We start from the raw sequence: 20,303 nt of genomic DNA, 5'->3' as shown, positions 1-20,303 counted from the left end.
TTAATGTTTTGCTTCTACCTCTCCTCAATTATGGATCCTCAATTATGGGTGGACTGCTTACGTTAATAGAAGGGTGTTGCTCCCTCTACCACCCCAAGTACTTTTGCACCTTCCCACTATTTTCTTTTATTTCAAAAATACTCTACACCTCCCCACTATTTTCTTCCACTATTTTCTTTTATTTCAAAAATACCCTACACCTCTCCACTATCCTCAACAATCTTTCTTTTTCTCTCTCTGCATTAATGGAGCATTATCTTTCTCTTTTTCTCTCTACATTAATGGATATGACTTAGATTTAAACTTGTGATATATTGCAAAATATAAAATTGAGAGGAAACTTCAATATTAGTGTTTCTACCACTTCCATTTTATAAACTTAAAGGTTAGATGCAAATACAAAATAATAAACATAATAATATTAATAGTAAATAATATATTATTATTATTATTATTATTATTATATACTAACTTTATAATGACGAAAGAATTAAATAAATACCAAATCTTTAACAAATAACTTTTTTTTTATATTTTAAGTATTTAATAATATTTTTATATTATTTATCTAATAAATTAAATACTTTATTCAAGTTATTTGAGTCAAACATGTCGGCAAGTTAAAACATAATATAATGTTAAAAATTATAGATATTAAATGTAAAAAAACACACATATATATAAACATTTTTCTAGAAATTTAGAACAAAGTTTTACCATTTATTAAGTGATTTGAAGAGAAAAAAATATATTGAACATAGAAAATAAGATTGAATCAAGCTTATTTAAGGGAAAGTAAAATTTTGCAATATATCACAAGTTTAAATCTGAACCATGTGAATGCTCCATTAATGTGGAGAGAGAAAGAGAAAGATTATTGAATATAGTAGAGAGGTGTAAGGTAATTTTGGAATAAAAGAAAATAGTGGAGAGGTGTAGAGTATTTTTGGAATAAAAGAAAATAGTGAGGAGGTGTAGTAGCACTTGGGGTGGTGGAGGGAGCAACACCCTTAATAGAATTGTTACAAGGTTTGCCAAGACTTGACTAGTTTCTTTATCTCTTCATTGACATGTTTCTTTGCCTTTCACCCGACAATGTCATGTAGTTGAACCTTGGTGAATTATTTTTCCATTGATGAGTGTTATCGATAGTTAACTTTTATGATACTTAACTTTTATAATAATCAGCATTATAAATTTAAACTAAAATAATTTTAAACTAAAAGAGTAATTTTTTAACTAAATAGCAAATAAAAAGTAAATGTGGACCCTCTTTTTTCACCAAAAGAAAACACTTCACTTTTATATATATATATATATATATATATATATATATATATATATATATATATATATATATATATATATATATATATATATATATATATTACCTGAATATAGAATTCACACTAGGATTAAATTAGAATAAATTGAAAGGTTTAAGAACTAAGTGAAACTATAATATATATACCTTAGCTACATAAAGAATGCACACCAGTGAAATACCCCTTTCAAAAGAAATATTTGCAGACCATCGATGTTGATTTTCAAGTCACACCGCTTCGGCATATTTACTTCTGAAAGGAAAACAGATAAAAAATTGTTCTTTTGGATATGCACACTTTATGAAAAAAGAGAGAGATAAATCTTACACAAGGTTGCATCATTCCCAAATCAACCAATTAAACTGTGAACAAATTTCAGCCACAACTTTTATTTCTGCGCGCAACACACACTCACGACAGAGAACAAGTCCTTTCTCACATCTTGCGTTAAAAAAATAAAATTTATCTCAATTTTGTGTTCATCCTAGTTGAACGAAATGTTTTATGGATATAGGTTGCTAAATAGAGTGACTAGTCTGCTTTAATCGCATCAACAACAATTTCTTTTGTGGTGGGTGCATAATGTTGATGACTATAAAAGACCCCAACAGAGTCACATTATGATACAATGTACCTAGCCACAGAGAAGCAATGGGTTTTGATGAGATGAATAGTTGAAAGTTAAAACAAAAGGGGTATGGAACAAGTATTAAGTAGGCTCACCCGTCAAATTTTTAAAGTTCCTTTCAGCCTTTGGGACTTAAATTGTCCCTCCAGTGGCTCAGTCATAACAGTCTCACGAACCAGATTTGTATAGAAAAGATTGCTTCAATCTTCAAAACATTTATCACACATCATTGTAGTTTTATTGAACTGCTTTCTGGTTTGTTTCCCAACAACACATCCCTTACACGTTTTGTTAGAATGGATATAAGTGGAACTCCTTTCACCATTTCTTTGCTTTTTAATTGACCCAAACTTTCCTAGATTCAGCAGATTATTCTTCATCATTGGAACGTATAGAACATATTTCATATATGCAGTATTGCCGTTCTTGCGAGTAATTAACACTCTGCCAGCTCCCTCAGCAACGATTGTACTGTTATCCGCAAAATCTCACACTCCTCTTTATACTTCTGTCAAGATCTATCAACCATTCTCTTTTTCCGGTCATATGATCTGAACAACCAGTGTCCAAATACCAACACAAGTCATCTTCTATATGATTCATGGTGCTCATCAACAACACGTGGTCTGAATTAGAATCACATGTGTCATGTGCAAGTTGTGTTTCGTCATTCTTATTGTTCTTCTTGACCGCTTCATTATGCCAACACTCAGAAGAATAATGCCCATACTTGTTGCACATGTGACACTTGTTGTGGTTTCAAAGAATAAGAGACAAAAGAATAAAAGGGAAACAGATGATTTTATTGAGCATCAGGAGTAAATATTTATACTACATAATTTGTAACCAACTTTGAAAACTATCTCCTAAACTAATTAATTAAATAATACATAAAATCTTCCTAAGAAATAGGATAAAGATATATTTTTATTTAACTGCTTTAACTCCTTCAACCAAATGTTGTTTGAGTCACAAAATCCCAACAATCTCCTCCTTGACTCAAAGTCAGCATATACTAAGTTTTTTCGTCTTTGACCGTATCATCTAAAGTTCTTTCACTTTTGGAAGTCTTGATCACAATTTTTTTCTTAGTCTTCACGTCTTTATAATCTTCCACAACTTCCTCATCTACTTGTGGTTGTTCTTTTGACTTTTCCACATTTTCAGCTTCTACTTTGGGAAGAGTTGTCTTAGGATGTTTTTCTTCCTCTAATTTTTCTGGTTTAATTTGATTTTCACCAACTTTAACACCCACTAGCTCTACTTTCTTGTCATTCAGAGATAGGGTTTTTTTAGGTCCTTTGACATCCTGCAGTTTGTTTGTTGCTCTCCAAGATTTGTGTTTTGGAAAAGGCAACCTTGTTTGTTTTTCATATTGCAAAGTTGCGCATACGGGTGATCTCTCTTCTAGTTTGGAAAGCCCTTGTACCTGCATATTGTCTTCAACCTTGTGCACAACAAATTGTTCTTCATCAATCAAATTCAAAGCAAAGCTCTTGCCTTTCATTCGATTTCTGAATAATTCTTTATTATCTGAATCTTTAATCATGCAGGTTTTATCTTCAAATAGAACTTTATATCCTTTCTCTAGAAGTTGGCCAACACTCAACAAGTTTTGATCAATTTCAGGAATGTATAGAAAATCAGTAATTAATTTCAAACCTGTGCAACCTTTGATAGCGATGGTTCCTTTGTCCTTCACTGTTATTTTTGCTCCGTTTCCAATTATGACATTTGTGTTGTAGGTTGCATCAAGATCTTTGAATAATTCTTGATCGTTAGTCATGTGGTTTGTGCAACCACTATCAATTAGCCAACTTTCTGTTGATCTTGCAGTGGCAAAGCAAGAAACAACAAAAAGATATTCTTCTTCACCCTCTTCAACAAGAGTTTGTACATTCTCTTGTGTTTTTGATGACTTGCATATTTTCTCCACATGTCCTAATTTTCCACATTTATGGCATTTCACATTTGGCCTCCACCAACACTTCGTCTTTGGATGATTATTTTTCTTACAAAAAGGATATGATGGAAAACATGAGAGGATTTGCTATCATTTTTGTGGTTGAAAGACTTACCCTTGTTTTTGAGAAATTTAGCTATCAGAAACTTGACTAGTTTCTTTATCTCTCTTCATTGACATGTTTCTTTGCCTTTCACCCGACAATGTCATGTAGTTGAACCTTGGCGAATTATTTTTCCATTGATGAATGCTATCGATGCTTAACTTTTATAATAATCAGCATTATAAATTTAAACTAAAATAATTTTAAACTAAAAGAGTAATTTTTTAACTAAATAGCAAATAAAAAGTAAATGTGGACCCTTTTTTTCACCAAAAGAAAACACTTCACTTATTTATTTATATATATATATATATATATATATATATATATATATATATATATATATTTCACTACAAAAAAGTATGGCATTACCGAAGGCCAGAAGCCTTCGGAAAATGCCAAAAGCCGTCGATAATGGGTGTTTACCGAAGGCCTATCGACGGCCAAAAATCCTTCGGTAAATTCCTTGTCGCTAACCATTACCGAGGGCTTTTGCCCTTCGGTAATTACCGAGGGCCAGAAGCCTTCGGTAATTACCGAAGGGCAAAAGCCTTCGGTAATGGGCATACGAGGGCATTTACCGAAGGGCAAAAGCCTTCGGTAATATGCAGGGCAGGTTTCAGCAAAATGGTTTTTGTTGTGCAACCCAGACCTGTATAACAAAATTCAATTACAACCAGACCTGCATAACAGTTTTCAAACACATACAAACATGCATAATGTGCATCTCAAAGATCTAATCAATGATCAATATCCAATGCACATCAAATAATCCACAGGACATCCATTAATGTATATAATGTTAATATCTTACACGTGATTCATCTATTTTTAAATTTGAACAAGTTTCTAAACATACTCTAACATTATCTGATGTATATATTACAAACCATGGTTAACTACTGTGGTCACATAATATGTTATGTTATGATATAGAAGATTGAAATGGGGAGAGATATATAGGTGGTTGATTTAATTTCATGTGTCCTACTCGTTGCTGTATCTGTCCCTAAGTCCCCAAAAGTGAACACAAATAGGCCAGAGACATTCCTTGAGTCTCTTTCATTGATTTCAAGTCCACATCACACATGCAGCTAGCAGAAATTTTCACTGCTTTTAGTTTTACTCTCTATGTGAAATATGAGTACTACCTCATGGGAATTCCAAAAAACATGTACCCTCATTAAAAGCTTTTAACTAGGCATTAGTTTTGGTATACCAACAAGACTGTAGTTTTGGACCTCTCTCTTACTAGTAACATTAGGTTCATGACCCTTTGTTTCCTAATTAAGAATGAGATAAAGTTTAATACTGCACTAATATTGACTTGTGCTTTAACGAAGCAATCCCTGGAATTGTATTTCCAAGCAAAATTTTAAAATAAAAATAACTATTTGAGAAGAGTAGAAAATAATTGACATCATGTGGTTGTTCCTTTGCAACATTAGGAACATTAAGCTTGTTCTCAGCTTCCTGAACCTAAAGCATTGCAAACACAACCAATCCTAACATGAATCTAACCCAGACAAAATCAAGCAACAGCTTGTTGCAAATAACAATAAATATGAAGATATAAATAAAATAGAAATAGATGCCATCAAGAATGAATGCTATTAGACACAAAAAACAGCTTGAGTGAGAAACAATGTTTTGATGGTAAATTACGGGCTTATTAGCAATGGAGTGGTTATTTTTCTCTGCTGGAATTTGATCAAAGCTTCTTCCATGCATAAATGGACACAGATGACATGGTTGACAGCTGTTCATTTCCTACTTGAGTTTTAGTACGCCTATTCCTTTTGAGCATGTTTTTGAATGATTAAAATCATTTAATCATAGACTTGGCTAAGATTGGTTATTTAAACCTCCAACCCTCCTTGCTGGAAAAAATCTTACTTTGTTTCACAATTTTCCTTTTCCTAATTTCTTATTCCTAATGTTAAATGCTCTTTTTCAGTAATTCTTTCTTTTACAAAGCACTATTTTTCTGATGTTACTCTCTTAGTACAAATGCCACACGGGTCTCAAAAACCTAAGCTGAGAAGGGAAAAATTCAAAATCATCAACTGATATGTATACTAGATGATGAGAAACATGAATTGCATAAGAAAGGAACTCTACCACACTTGATTAACATAATAACGTCTTGATTAAAACAACGATAAAAGTACATTAATTAGGGATATTAAATTTCATAGTTTATTCATTTCTTAAGTATTATAGCATTTAAGAATAACAGTTAGTAGAATCATATCAGAATTGTATTAGAAATTAACTGTTTGATTTATGGTTACAAGGACTGGGGTGCACATCCCTTTGTGTTTGATGTGTTCTTCCAAGTTCTTGTTGAAGCAGGGTGGATTCTATAGGCTCGGAAACTGTTTGATAAATTAGTAAATTATGTGTTCTTGTTTCTGTAGATTCTTGTGATTTGTTTCTAGCTAGGCTATCTAACAGTTTTGATGGGAGAAAGGTGGCAATTAAGGTGTTCAGAGAGTATCCAGAAGTGGGTCTTTGTTGGAACACCATGTCATATTATATTATTCTCCATTCACTTTGTCATTTGGGTAGGTTAAAAGAAGTGCATAATATGCTCTTACAAATGGAGTTTAGGGGGAGCTTTCCTGATGTTGTAAGTTATAGTGTTATAATTAGTGGATACTGTTAGGTTGAATAGATAGAAAATGTCTTGAAGCTTCTGGAAGAGTTGTAGGGGAAGGTGTGTAAGCCAAATCAATACACATACAATAGCGTAATTTCCTTTCTATGTAAGACTTGTAGAATACTTGAGGCTTCACAAGTCCTGAGGGAGATGATAAACCAGAGGATTTTTCCTGATAAAGTGGTGTATACAATAGTAAATAGGAGGCTATATAGATAACAGAGGGCACTCCAACAGAGGGCACTCCAACAGAGGAATGTAACTAGGAGGCTATATCTTTTAGTACTTATAACTTCTTTTACTACTTATAACTTCTTTTAGTAAATAGGAGGATATATCTTTTAGTACTTATAACTTCTTGGAATGTAACTTCCTTAATAACCCTCCAACAGAGGCCACTCCAACATCTCTTGTATGAAAATTCTCTAGAGGGGGAAAAACAGAAAATGCCAGCTTCCACTCTGTACTCAACACAATCTCTCAGCATAAATTGCTCCATCTCAACCCCATCAAAAACAGAACTGATTTTTCACCAATAGCGGGTACTATTCTATAGCACAAGGGAGGAACAGCAAGAGGGGTATCAACAGTGGCAGAAGCTATGTGATAAAATCTGCAGCAAGTGACCAACACACAGTGTTGATTGGTTTGGCTGCTGACTTAGGTTGTGGAAAAACTACCTTCATGAGGAGGCTTACCAGTGTGTTTGGAGGAGCATCAGAACCACCAAAGGGTGGCAACCCTGATTCCAACACTATCATCAGTCACACCACTACAGTCATATGCTTGGATGATTACCACTATTTGGATACAACTGGCAGAAAGGACAAGGGAGTCACTGCCCTTGACCCTAGAGCCAACGATTTTGATCTCATGTATGACCAAGTTCAAGCAATCAAAGATGGAATTGCTGTTCAAAAACCAATCTACAATCATGTCACTGGTCTCTTGGACCCCTCTCACCTCATCAAACCTCCCACAATCTTAGTCATTGAAGGTTTGCACCCAATGTAAGTTTCTCATTTTTTCATTTCATCGTTACAACAATTTCACTGAATTATTCCTTCTTTTATTGAACTTTTGAGGAAAGTTCTGTCACTCACAGTTTAACTTTTACATTAATTGAAACTTAGGAATAATGTTTAATTGTATTCCTCGTTTTCTTTCATTTTCCTATACTACGGTTAAAGTTTATTTAAACTTTCTAACTGGCATGCCAATACCTTACCCCTCATTCCAATTACAAATCAATCTTTCTCAATCAAACAAGCACATACTGATGCCACAACAAAGTCATACAGATTTAACAACATTCTAACTGATAACCAATTTTTAAACGAACAACTTACCTCAACCAAGATAGCCTTGACAGCAACGCCCCACAACGGCCACTCCAACGCAGCCCTCAACCAAGTTCCTTCAACAACGGCCACTCCAACGCAACCCTCAACCAAGTTCCTTCAACCGTATACTAAGAAGTTAATGAAAAATAGATGAAGGCAGCAACACTATCTAAGCTTTACCAAAATGAACATGACAGTGTAATTCAAGTTCTGTGGAACTTACCTCCGACAAAGTCCCTCAACCTCCACACCACCACCCCTCAACGAAAGAACGAACCTAGGACGAACCCTAGCCCCGGACTCCCGAAAACCACCACGCACCGTCAACCAACACCGATGGACGCACCACTGACCACCGTGACCAACCACCGCCGGTTACTCACCGATAAAGTGACAGACCGTGAACCAACCGAGGCAACTGTGTGAAGAGAGGGAGGAACGCACAAAACGACGAGGCTGATGAAAATGATTTTGGGGGCACGACGAACCTAATTTCAAACTTAACTTAATGAGGTCCTTACCGATGGCTTATAAGCCTTCGGTAATGACCTCTATACCGACGGCCTTAAGGCCTTCGGTAAAAGGCCGTCTGTAAATCCCAATTTTCCAGTAGTGTTTATTGCGTGAATAAAGAATTCACACTAGGATAAATTAGAATAAATTGAAACGTTTAAGAACTAAGTGAAGCTATAATATATATACCTTAGCTACATAAAGAATGCACACCAGTGAAATACCTCTTTCAAAAGAAATATTTGTAGATCATCGATGTTGATTTTCAAGTCACACCACTTTGGCATATTTACTTCTGCAAGGAAAAAAGATACACTAGTAAAAATATGGCTTTTTAACGCGCGTATTATGCTTTGGTTAATAGAAATCAAAGCATAAGCTGGCGTGGTGACATTTTTAAATTTTTTGCTAACGTATATGTCGCGGTTCTATTTTAACCGCGACCATAAGTGGTATACGGTTTCAGTTGCTCTCATAACCGAGACCATAAAGTCTGTAAGAACTGATAATAAAAGACTTTTCATCTGCCAAATATTTGTGCAGAGGATTTGACCACGGTTGTCCACAGAACCGAGGCCAAAAACCCCCTGGCCCTACTGACATTCCCGCTTGCACTGTTACGTTTTAAATGAATGATTTTTCTAAAAGGGCATATGGCCTCGGTTGCTTGCAGAACCGAGGCCATAGACCCACTTCCTAATGTCTTTTCATATTTCCTGACTTGATAAAATAATTCAAATATATATTTTTTTTATTGGTTTTTGACCACGGTTGGGCGCATAACTGAGGTAAAAATGCCTAATCAAAATTTAGAAAATGCCATTTAAATTTAATTTTGAATATTTTTTTGGGGACTATAGACCACGATTGTCAAGAGAACCGAGATAGTATCCCCCTACTACTTCGCGAAAGCGCAAACAGTTCTTCTTCTCCAGCGATTTCTCTCTGCAACTTCTTCTTCTTCTACGCCCCCGCGACCTTTCTCCCTTCTTCCTTATGCCACCGTTGCGCCGCCGTCGTCACTGTAGAAGGACTTCCTTCCTCATTTTTCATCACCTACGTTTGTATCCGATCAAATTTAACTTTGGTCGTCGGAATTGTTTCGTTTTTTTTTTAGTTTTTGGGTTGATTCGATACGTTTTTTTATTTATTCGGATTATCAAACTTATGTTTTGTTGTATTTTTTTTGTAGGTATTGTGTTTTTTCTTTTAGATTTGTTCCGTTTCAGACCGCGGGTTGTTCCATCTTCTACATTATTGTGTGGTTTTTCACGCTCCCAGGTGAGTATTATTCTGTTTATTTATTTTCATTTTGTTAATTTTTAATTTTTTGTAGGTTGAATATGAATAATTATGTATGATTGAATGTTTGAATTGATAATTTGAATGCTTATTAATTGTTTGATTGTATGATTGTATTATTCTGTTTATTAATTTTCATTTTGTTAATTTTTAATTTTTTGTGTGTCGAATATGAATACTTATGTATGATTGAATGTTTGAATTGATAATTTGAATGTTTATTAATTGTTTGATTGTATGATTGAATTGATTGTATGTTGAATATATTGTATAATTGTATGATTGTAATTTTGTAGAATATTTACGTATGGATCGAAATTGGATTAATTTACCACGCATTAGTGTTGAGTACGAGAGAGGGGTAGAGGAATTTATACAATTTGTGCAACGTAATGAGGGTAGAAGTGATGATGAAGTGAAGTTTAGATGTCCTTGTGTGAACTGTTTGAATGCGAGAAAGTTGAAAGCAACCCAAATTAGAGAACATCTTATCTGTGATGGTTTCCTAAGAGGCTATACAACATGGATATGGCACGGCGAAGAAATGCACTTTCCGACAGACTCCCAAACTGAAAATGTTATTGATTCCACCATGGAAGAAGATCGACAGGATGAAGACAAATTAGAGGACATAATCCGCGATGTTGGCGCAGAAAAGTTTGCCAAAGCTCATGTGTATGAGACGATGTTGACTGATGCAGAAACACCTTTGTATGTCGGTTCAACTAAGTTCACACGTTTGTCAACGGTGTTAAGGCTCATGAATTTGAAGGCGACCAATGGATGGACTGATAAGAGTTTCACATAATTGTTGACGTTGTTGAATGAAATGTTGCAAGATGGATACACTACCCACTCGTAATTATGATGCGAAGAAAATTCTTTTTCCGATGGGTATGGAGTATAAAAGGATACATGTTTGTCCCAATGAATGCATTTTATATAGGAAATAGTTTGAATTTTTGACAAAGTGTCCAAAATGTGGGTTATCACGATACAAGTCAAAAAACAATAGTGAAGATAATGGTCAGATAAAAAAAATGGATTTGCTTTGAAAGTAGTTTGGTACCTTCCAATTGTGCCCAGAATTAAGCGTTTGTTTGCGAATCCAAAAGATGCTAAAAACCTTAGATGGCATGCATATGAGAGAAAAATTGACGGGTTGCTTCGTCATTCAGCTAATTCAAAGCAATGGAAAAATATTGATCAACAATTCTCCCAATTTGGTCAAGAATGTAGAAATCTTAGGCTTGGTTTAGCCACTGATGGAATGAACCCATTTGGTAATCTAAGTACCAATCACAGTTGTTGGCCAGTTATATTGATAATTTATAACTTATCTCCTACATTATACTATAATAACATTTCTTATAATACTTTATGGATTTTTTTGTGGTTGTTAAACTGATTGGTTGTTTTATATTGCTATCAAGTGCTGTCAAATGAAGATGCTCTTCATTCACTACCTCAAGTTGGAGAAAATTCTCATGTACAAGATGAAAATCAGGATACTTTATTAGAAGTTGAACAAGAAAGGCCACCAACACACAAGGGAACATGGTTGATTGATGTCATTGGTAAGACACAAGTTCAACATATTAATGCTTGCATTATGTTACTTATATCTGTTGAAGTTGTTTGACAAAAGAGTATTTGACACAAATTTTATTTCTTCACAGATGATCAAAGTAAGATGACTACCAAACACTTAAAAACAAATGATGTTTGGAATTTGCCTCAAAATGAAAGGATTATTGTACGTTGGAACGATGAGTATCAACCAATTGAAGATGGTGGCGCATTATTGAATTGGTTTTTGGGGAGTATTGCTAGAAACTTCAAGGCATTCCCTATTTGTATTGAACATCTTTGTTTTTAATTTTTATAGTATTGAACATCGTTGTTTTTAATTTTTATAGTATTGAATATCTTTGTCTTTAATAATGTATGTTGAACAATATAATTTACTTTATATAATAATATTCAATTTTAGTTTATATTAAAACCAGATTTATAAATTCAATTTGAACCAGATTTATCATAATTCTATTTGAACACACACAAAAAAAGGTCTGGAAGCATTTCCGACGGTTTTGGATCAAATCTCTGGAAATAAGGGCATTTCTTTCAAACGCGGTTACTTCCGGCGGTTTTTCGAAAACCCCGATTACTTTCAACGATTTTTCGAAAACCCTTGTTACTTTCGACAGTTTTTCGAAAACTCCGATTAGTTTCGATGGTTTTCTTGAAACCCCGGTTAGTTCCGGCGGTTTTCCAGAAACCCCTGAAAATATAGGGGCTTCAGCACAATCCCGGTTAGTTCCAGGGTTTCAGAAACCCCTGAAAATAGGAGATGTTTTGCTGAAAACCGCCGGTAATTTTGTGACGGTAATTTTTTCAATGATTTTTTTGCAATCGCGAGAAACATGCTTTCTGGGAGTTAAAACCCCGATAATGTTAAAAAAACCCTGAAAAAATTACATATTTTTGAAATTTCAGTACTATTCATTATATAAACATATTTAAATAAAATGACTTATTAAAATAATAATGACGGTACAATTTTAAAAAAAAATCATAAGAATTTAATTATTTTAAAAAATCTAAAATTATAATTCTATAAGAATATATTTTTGTTAAAGAAATTGTGAATTTTATTTATGCAATAAAATTTATATTATAAAACTTGCGTTACTATAAGATAAAAGTTATTTAGTTAATAATATCATTTATTGGCTTAAAATTTATCAAATTTATTGCTTAAAAGGTACTCTTATATCAAATTGTGGAACTGGTTGTTGAGCTCTCAATTACCACCTCAGCATGTGACTCATCACAATATTCTGTCGTCTTTATTTTCACTATTTTTATGTTAGATGTATTATGACTAAAATTTATGTTGATATTATTATAACATATATAATTGTATCACCTTTTATTTGTTCTGTTTAATATTTCTAGAAATTAGTTATTCAAAAGTTCCTAACCAGCTTACATGTAAACCGGATAATTATTAATCAAAAAGTTAACTAACTTGCCTACATTTATTAGATATCATTATTTATTTAGAAAGGAGTGTTTTTTGCTAATAAAGGGATATTCAGTTTGAAAAGAAAATTTTGTACACAATCCTCATAAATAGGAGTAATAATTTAGTAAAAGTGGAGATAATCCCAAAGGGACAGGAAAGATGTCAACAGTAATATAGTGTTTTTATCCTAAAATAGGGTTAGACTATGATATATTAATAACTTTTTTTAATAATTTTTTATAATAAATTATGTGTTATTTTTTTTTATTGATTAAGAGATCAATCACAAACTAACATGTAAATCGTTATAAAAAAGTTGTTAATTTTTTTTTTCAAATAACATTACTCGTATCTCTTTGGTTATTACAATGTGACAAGGCTCTTTTGACCAAAGTCAATGGCAGGCTTGCCTAACTTTTGGCTTAACTAGGTGCAGTGGATTAACATTATTTATCGAGGACAATGTGTATACAGAATTTTTTTGTTTGTTTACTTAAATAATTTGTCACTTTGTAACTATTTTATAACTTGAAATATGATAAAATTAATTGAATTTATCTGGTTTTGTTGAAAACTTAAAAACATAAAAGGGTAAATGTGTATAATTTGAGTAATACAACTAAAAAAAAGTTTGATATGTCAAAACGAATCATTTGGTGCCATCTATCATCTATCATAAATTGGTTACTTAATAAGTGAATTTAATTTAATTTACTTATTATCAAATTTAAAAAGTTTTAATTTAATTTAATCTACCATAAATTGATGAGTTATACAAATTAGTTTATTTAATTATAATTTTTCAATTCAATATTAAAAAAAATTATAATTTTTTCCAATTGTTCAATCCAAATAGATTTACAAATAAAAGAACATTTATAATTTTAATTCTCTAATATAATTTAATATTTAAAATTTATGAGTGAATTCATCATGGATTTAATTTTGATAAATCATATAGTAAATCAGATTTGTTTTTACTTAACAAAATTTATATTTAATCTAACCCCACACGTAGTAAATTAAGTTGAATTACGAGTTTTAATCATTTTTTATGATTTAAAAATATTATTATAGGTTAAGCATTAAATGTGAGGTGGAGTAGTGTTGATATCTGTTAGGGTTGTCATTTTTTTCAACTTAAAATAAATGTCTCAGACCACATACACTAAATGCTACGAGAGTGGTGAGTTGTGTGTCCTTATCTTCTTCTAGGCTTGTCTTTTGTATTATTTTATTAATAAATTAAATTCAGTATTTCAAAAGCCACGAGTAAGTTGATAGAAAGGTTTAATTGAATAGACTAACATATTAATTTTAATATGAAATTGTTGTAGTATTGTCTGAATTTAATCGTTAGTAAAACTATTTTTTTCTTGGAATACAACTTTTTCATTAACTTACATAAATAATAATATTTTTAAAATTGATCTATTTTGATAATTTAAAAAGGTGTACACACTTTCCCTACCTAAAAAGAACCTAATGAGAAATATCTCATTTTATTTTAGACCATGCAACAAGTGGGCTTGCAAATTAAGCAAGAATCACGAAATGAAGATTATAGAAAATAGCTTAATCTATTTGAATGGCTCTGACATGATAGGGACACCTCACCTTAATTTGTAGGTTTTTTCTTTACCTATGAATTGTACCAAAGTTCACATGCAATGGAATAAGTGGGTTTTTCCTTATTTTTCTCACCAAAGATGAAAGAAGGCTTTAGGCCCGGTCTAGACTCTACACAAATAGGGACAGATTTAAGCCTATGAGTCATCATAAACTTGAGGAGGTGAATTCCGGTAGAAAAGGGAGAGAGAAGGAAAAATTGAAAAATAATAATGAAACTTTACACATTTTTTTTATATTTATTTGACACATAGTAAAAAAATAAAATAGTTATAAAATTATAAATTTATGTATATTTTAAAAAAAGAAAAGAATAAAAAGTAAAAAAATAACTTTTCTTGAAAATAAGAAAAAGAAAACAGTAATAATTGCAATGAAAAACAGTCAAAATAGAATAGAAAGAGAATGGAGTAAAAGTTAACAATTTACTTGGTAGAGAAATAAAATAGATGAGAAATTGAAAGGAGAAAGTAGAAACTGAAGAGGAATTAAAAGGGTGAATTGTTTGGTTGAAATAAATTAATAAAAGAAATTTCAAAGTGTTGACTCTCTTCATGCTAAACTAAGCACTTTTTTTCAATGTAAAGAAGGTAAGTATTTTAACTTGGGAAGTAACTAAGAAATTTTCGATATGGCATATACAATATGAAAAATTTATATTCAACCTTTTGTATTATGATAAAACTCATATACTAAGATAATTATAAAATATATTAATTAGTGAACTTTAATTTAATTTTAAAAATAAAAAAAATTATGAAATAAAATTTATAGATATTAATGAATGGTTGAATAATAATAATAAATGACATATTAACTTCAACAAATAATAAAGTTGTTATAATAATTTTTAGATAAATACGATATTATTTTATTAAATAAATTTAAAGTGTAATTAAATCTTATAAATAAACTTATAAAATAATATCTGTATTTTTATATATACTATAAATTTATCTTATTGTAATTAATATAAAAATAAAATTGAAGTAAATAAAAAACACGTCTATGTAAAATAAAATAGAAAGAGTACATTTTCCAAAAAGATAATGGTGCCTCACTTTGTGTGTGTGTCTACCCTAATCTAATGCGCGAAGTTTTCATGGTTTGTCTAGTCAATTTTGTTTAGTCGGTGAAGCTTTTCTCTATTGACGCTTTCTATTGTGATCCCAATGTGGCAACTATAACGGTCCTACCCATAATGCATCCCATTTCAATTTCATGCCAAGAAAATGACCTTCCATAACTTTCACAACATAATGCCAATTGCAAAGCATCTAATTGGATAGAATAAATGCAATTAGCTTTTAAGATTTGGATGAAAATAATTACTAATATATATCCTATAATTTGGATGAAAATTTTCTATAAACGATAGATATTTTAATTTCAGAAACATTTCTTAGTTCAAGTGATAGTTGTTTGTACTTCTTAACCTATTTATGTATTGATTGATGTTACTCTAAAAGAAAATTAGAAAAGAAATCCTCACATGCCCAAATGGTATTAATAGTTATTTCTAACTATATATAATTTATATGAATAGCAAGATAGTTATAATAATAAAAATTATTTGTAATTCTATAAAAGACAATAATAATGTTTGCATTCAATCACAAACACTCACAAAATTATGAAACTAGTTCTTTAGTGAAAATCTTCTCTTTTTGAATAGACAAACATCAAACCTAAAATCTCATTGAAAAAAAAATTAAACATGCACCAATTGAATATAAAAAATAAAAATTAAAAAATAATGTAAAAAGACCATTTTGCCACCATCAATACAAGCCCTAGAACACAATGTTATAGGGCCCTTATGTTTAATTTGTTTCCCACTATGGGTACCTAACATGGGTTTTTTTTTTGCAGTGCCGTATGGAAAGGAACACTCAAATGTTTTTCTCATTTACAGCTAGTCTGTACTACGTATGTGTCCATGCCACAACAGCTAGAAAAAAAAAATAATGAAAAATTAAAAAACCAGAAAGAAAAAAGGAATTACAAGAACTTCATTCCCAAATCCTCAAAGCATGCAAATCACTCACTTTTTTTAACTTTGATGTATCTAAAGCACATTTTGAAGAGATCAATCAACAAAGCTATCTTTGACTCTACCTCCTTCTTCTTAGTAGTGGTATTGTACTATATATATGTTGTTAAAAACTTCACATCCACACTTAGTAGTAGTAAGAAGTAACCACAAAAAAGAGAGAGAGAGAAAGAGAAAAGCAAGTGTTGTTGTTGGTACATGTCACTTTCCTTTTACCCCTTTATTCCACGGTCTTCCTCTTTGTCAATGATCTCATCCAACCCTTTCTAACCTTCACTCCTTCAACCTTGCTACCAACATGGCCCACACCACCCTTATTGGACCTCTTCCATTGGATGAAATGGACCAAACGGCCCATACGCTTTCTCCATCTAAACGCGTTATTTGACTTTCCATGCTCTATCACACTCTTCTCCTTTTCCTCTTTCTCTACGACCTTACCCTCTACACATACCTTATTAGACATGTTAGAGAGGCTGCTCTTTTCCCATGATGCCACACCATTTTCTTCAAACTTCATTGAGATGAACGACTCTGAAAAGTTCAACCAATTCCACACTGTCATTATTATAACTTCAAGACACAACACACCCACATAAAAAAAAATAAAAAAAATTGTTATTCTTGACTACAAATTCTAATTAAATGTGTTTAGTTTAGGTTTACATTTTAAATTATGTAGTTTTATCACACATAATAAGACAAATTAACATGTTTTAAAGGTAGATGTACATAATAGAATAACAAACAAAACCAGTCAGTGGAATAGATACATAGATTCGCTTTAAATATATAATACACACACAACCAACTTATGCATCTATATGATGAATTTTTGCCCAAGTTAGAAGGGTGTTCGTAATCAAATTTAGTTGGCGCAAATTTTCTTCAAACTGTTTTAGACTCTGACATATATGTCAGAAACATGAATGACATCTTGCCCAATAATTTGTTTTGTAACTCAATTCCCCAGCAAATCTATATAATCTCAAACAAAACATGATTTCGGTGTTATAGTTCTCTTGTCGTTTGCGTATGACCCCCACACGCCACGCCAGGAGGAAGAATTCAAGAAGGATCGAAATGAAAATTTGAAAACCTTCACTTATGGTGTTTTGGCACTCTTAGCAGCTACGTTTTGTTTACCTTGATTTCATCGTCATCATAGTCTAACCTTGCACATGAAGATACACACACATGCACATGCTACGCTAGGCTATATGCTAACTCTTCATCGATTAATAGCAATGTTTCACCCACCATGTATGCACATTGAAGAAGGTAAATGAAAATGAGATGAAAGAAGATTAAAACAACCACCAACAGTGATGCAGCACTTGCAAATTTAACTTACCCCCACGAAAGATAAATCTTGTTTTTAAAATAAAAAATATAATTAAGCATAAAGGGAGATTAAAAGGGAAAAAGGGTAATAAAATTTGACAATAGCAATATCAAGCAATGTGCAAAATAAGGTCTTTCCTTCTGGGCTGGGAGAGGCATCATCTTGATCATAGTAGTGGTGAGATTTGAATTGGTGGCGAGTGAAGAGAGAACCAAAAGCAAAGATCTTGTGAATAGAAGCTGAAGGCTTCCTCTGAGTGGAACTTTGAAGCCTGTGATGGTGATGATGATGATGGTGGTGGTGATGGTCTTGTTTTGCAGCCAGTATGAGGAGCCTCTCATTCAAGCACAAGGGGCACACACCAACAACTACTTGTTTTGGGTGGAAATAGCAGCATGCTTTTTCCTCCTTGTGAACATTTCTATTCATGTTTTGGCTCAATTCACAATAGGAAGGAAGAGAAGAAGAAGAACTATGGAGGAAAAGAATGAAAAAGCCAATCCCAATGGGATGTGAAGTATTAATTAATTAGAAGAAGAAATGTAGTGTGAGGTATTCTTGAGAATATATATGTGGGAAACCAAAGGAAAAATCATGAGCAGTGGACCCAGTGATGTAAGATCCTAGACAATATTGTTTGAAAAATTGTAAATGTACAATAAGTTTATATTACAAAAATACAGAAATAAGAAAAGTAAAAGAGAAGTATGAAATGAAAGGTTGATGCAACTATAAAAATTTTAAAACATTTTTTCAGTAAAATATTTGTTGTACAATGTTGTAGGGTAAATATTTTCAGTAATGTGAACAGTATGGAATGAGGATACTGCAGCAGCTGAAGAGATTATAACTGAGATAGATGCTTAAAACTGCCCCCACAACTAAAATTATGATTTCAATCTTCCAATTTTTCCTGCATCTTTTATAATCAATTAATATAGGTAGTGTTGATCCGGTCTGGGATGTTTAACTTTGACTTTAATTGAATATTAAGCTGCTTTGACAGTAGTTCTCCCTTCAACCACCGTCACAGATAAAACAAAGGGTAAATCATGACTCGGTCATTGAATACTAACAATTATATTCTTATATTATCTTCATTAAGTTTAAGAGTCAATTCGACTCACAAATCATCTTGTAATTAAGCTATCATATTCAGAAATTTAGTTTAACTTTTTACTTTTTCAAATACTAAAATCACGAATCTGGTATTGTTTTTCTCTTCGGTTTTTAAAATATATATTAAAAAGGCTTTTAAGATATTTTAAAATATCAGTGTTGATTAGTATATTTTAAAGACTAAACAGAAAACATTTTAAAAAACTAAAAACAAAAATCCAAATTTCTAGATTAACTCTAATTGTTGTAGGGGAGCAACGTAACTCAATCCCTTCTATGTGTTGTTTTTTTTTACGATGACAAAACAAAAATTTTCTAAATGTTATATGTTTTTATATGTTTCTTGTTGAACAACTGAAACTTTTTTTATATGCATATTTGCATTTACATGTTTGTGTGTGCTTGAACTAATTGGTTTGCATACTTACTATGGTCATACATGTGTTTATAATTTGTACTATGCATATTCATGTTTTGAATGACAAAACTATTTGCACACTGCATATATGTATGAAGTAATCGATTACAGTATTTATGTAATCAATTAAGTTCATCAGATATCAGCTAATGTTTAAACTATGGCAAACTACAAGTTTTAACGGATTACACTATATGTATAATCGATTAAAACCCATGCATTTGCTAACACCGGTTTGTTGTGTGTAGTGATGAGATTTCATTAGAAAAAGTTTTCAAAACTGCCTAAGTTTAATACTTAATTGATTACATAATTTCCTTAATCGGTTAAATATGGTACATATTGAAACTGTTTTCATGTTAAGTCTTAACTGTCATAACAGTCATATTTTGAATTGTTTTGACTTACAATAAATGTGCAATCAATTACATTAAATGCGTAATCAGTTAAATCTTTTTTGGTGTAGTTTTGGTATAACATTGCTAAATGCTTAACCGATAATCGATTAAAAAGCGTCAAACATGAGGAAATCTATATATTGAGGCATAGCACTCTGCATTGATAACTTCTGAGCTTTTGAACTTTAATATCTGACATAAGAAAGTCGAGAAAATAATTTTGCAGGTGCGCTGTTTCTCCAAGAATCAAGATACGAAATTTTTGTGGATTTGAAGGATTCTTGAAGGATTGCTATGGACTTTCATTGGCTGATCAATCATTCGCACATTGAGTTGTTTTCTTTCCAGATCAGTTTTGTGTTTACAATTCATAGATTGTGGTTTCCCTGTGCGTGTTGCCAGGAAGAGAATGTGTGGTTCTTGTATCTTTGAGAAGGGTCTCAAAGGGGTATTGTAGATAGATGATTGTTC

General features: G+C 32.0%; 1 protein-coding gene and 1 pseudogene across 1 annotated transcript; one reads left to right on the top strand and one right to left on the bottom strand.

The window, feature by feature from the left end:
- The first annotated feature begins 7,127 nt into the window (after window positions 1-7,127).
- Window positions 7,128-7,695, top strand: LOC148205029 (phosphoribulokinase, chloroplastic-like). Its single transcript, XM_088093603.1, has 2 exons — window positions 7,128-7,219; window positions 7,254-7,695. Exons 1-2 carry the CDS (start codon window positions 7,128-7,130, stop codon window positions 7,693-7,695), a joined length of 534 nt encoding a protein of 177 aa, XP_087949729.1.
- A 247-nt stretch (window positions 7,696-7,942) lies between these two features.
- LOC124846280 (uncharacterized) lies at window positions 7,943-18,439 on the bottom strand (annotated as a pseudogene).
- Window positions 18,440-20,303: the final 1,864 nt, after the last annotated feature.

The sequence above is a fragment of the Vigna umbellata genome, chromosome 1 (genome assembly GCF_029865625.1).
Source record: "Vigna umbellata cultivar VRB3 chromosome 1, Vumbellata_1.0, whole genome shotgun sequence".
Classification (NCBI taxonomy): Eukaryota; Viridiplantae; Streptophyta; class Magnoliopsida; order Fabales; family Fabaceae; genus Vigna; species Vigna umbellata.
This window is presented reverse-complemented; position numbering and strand designations above follow the sequence as displayed.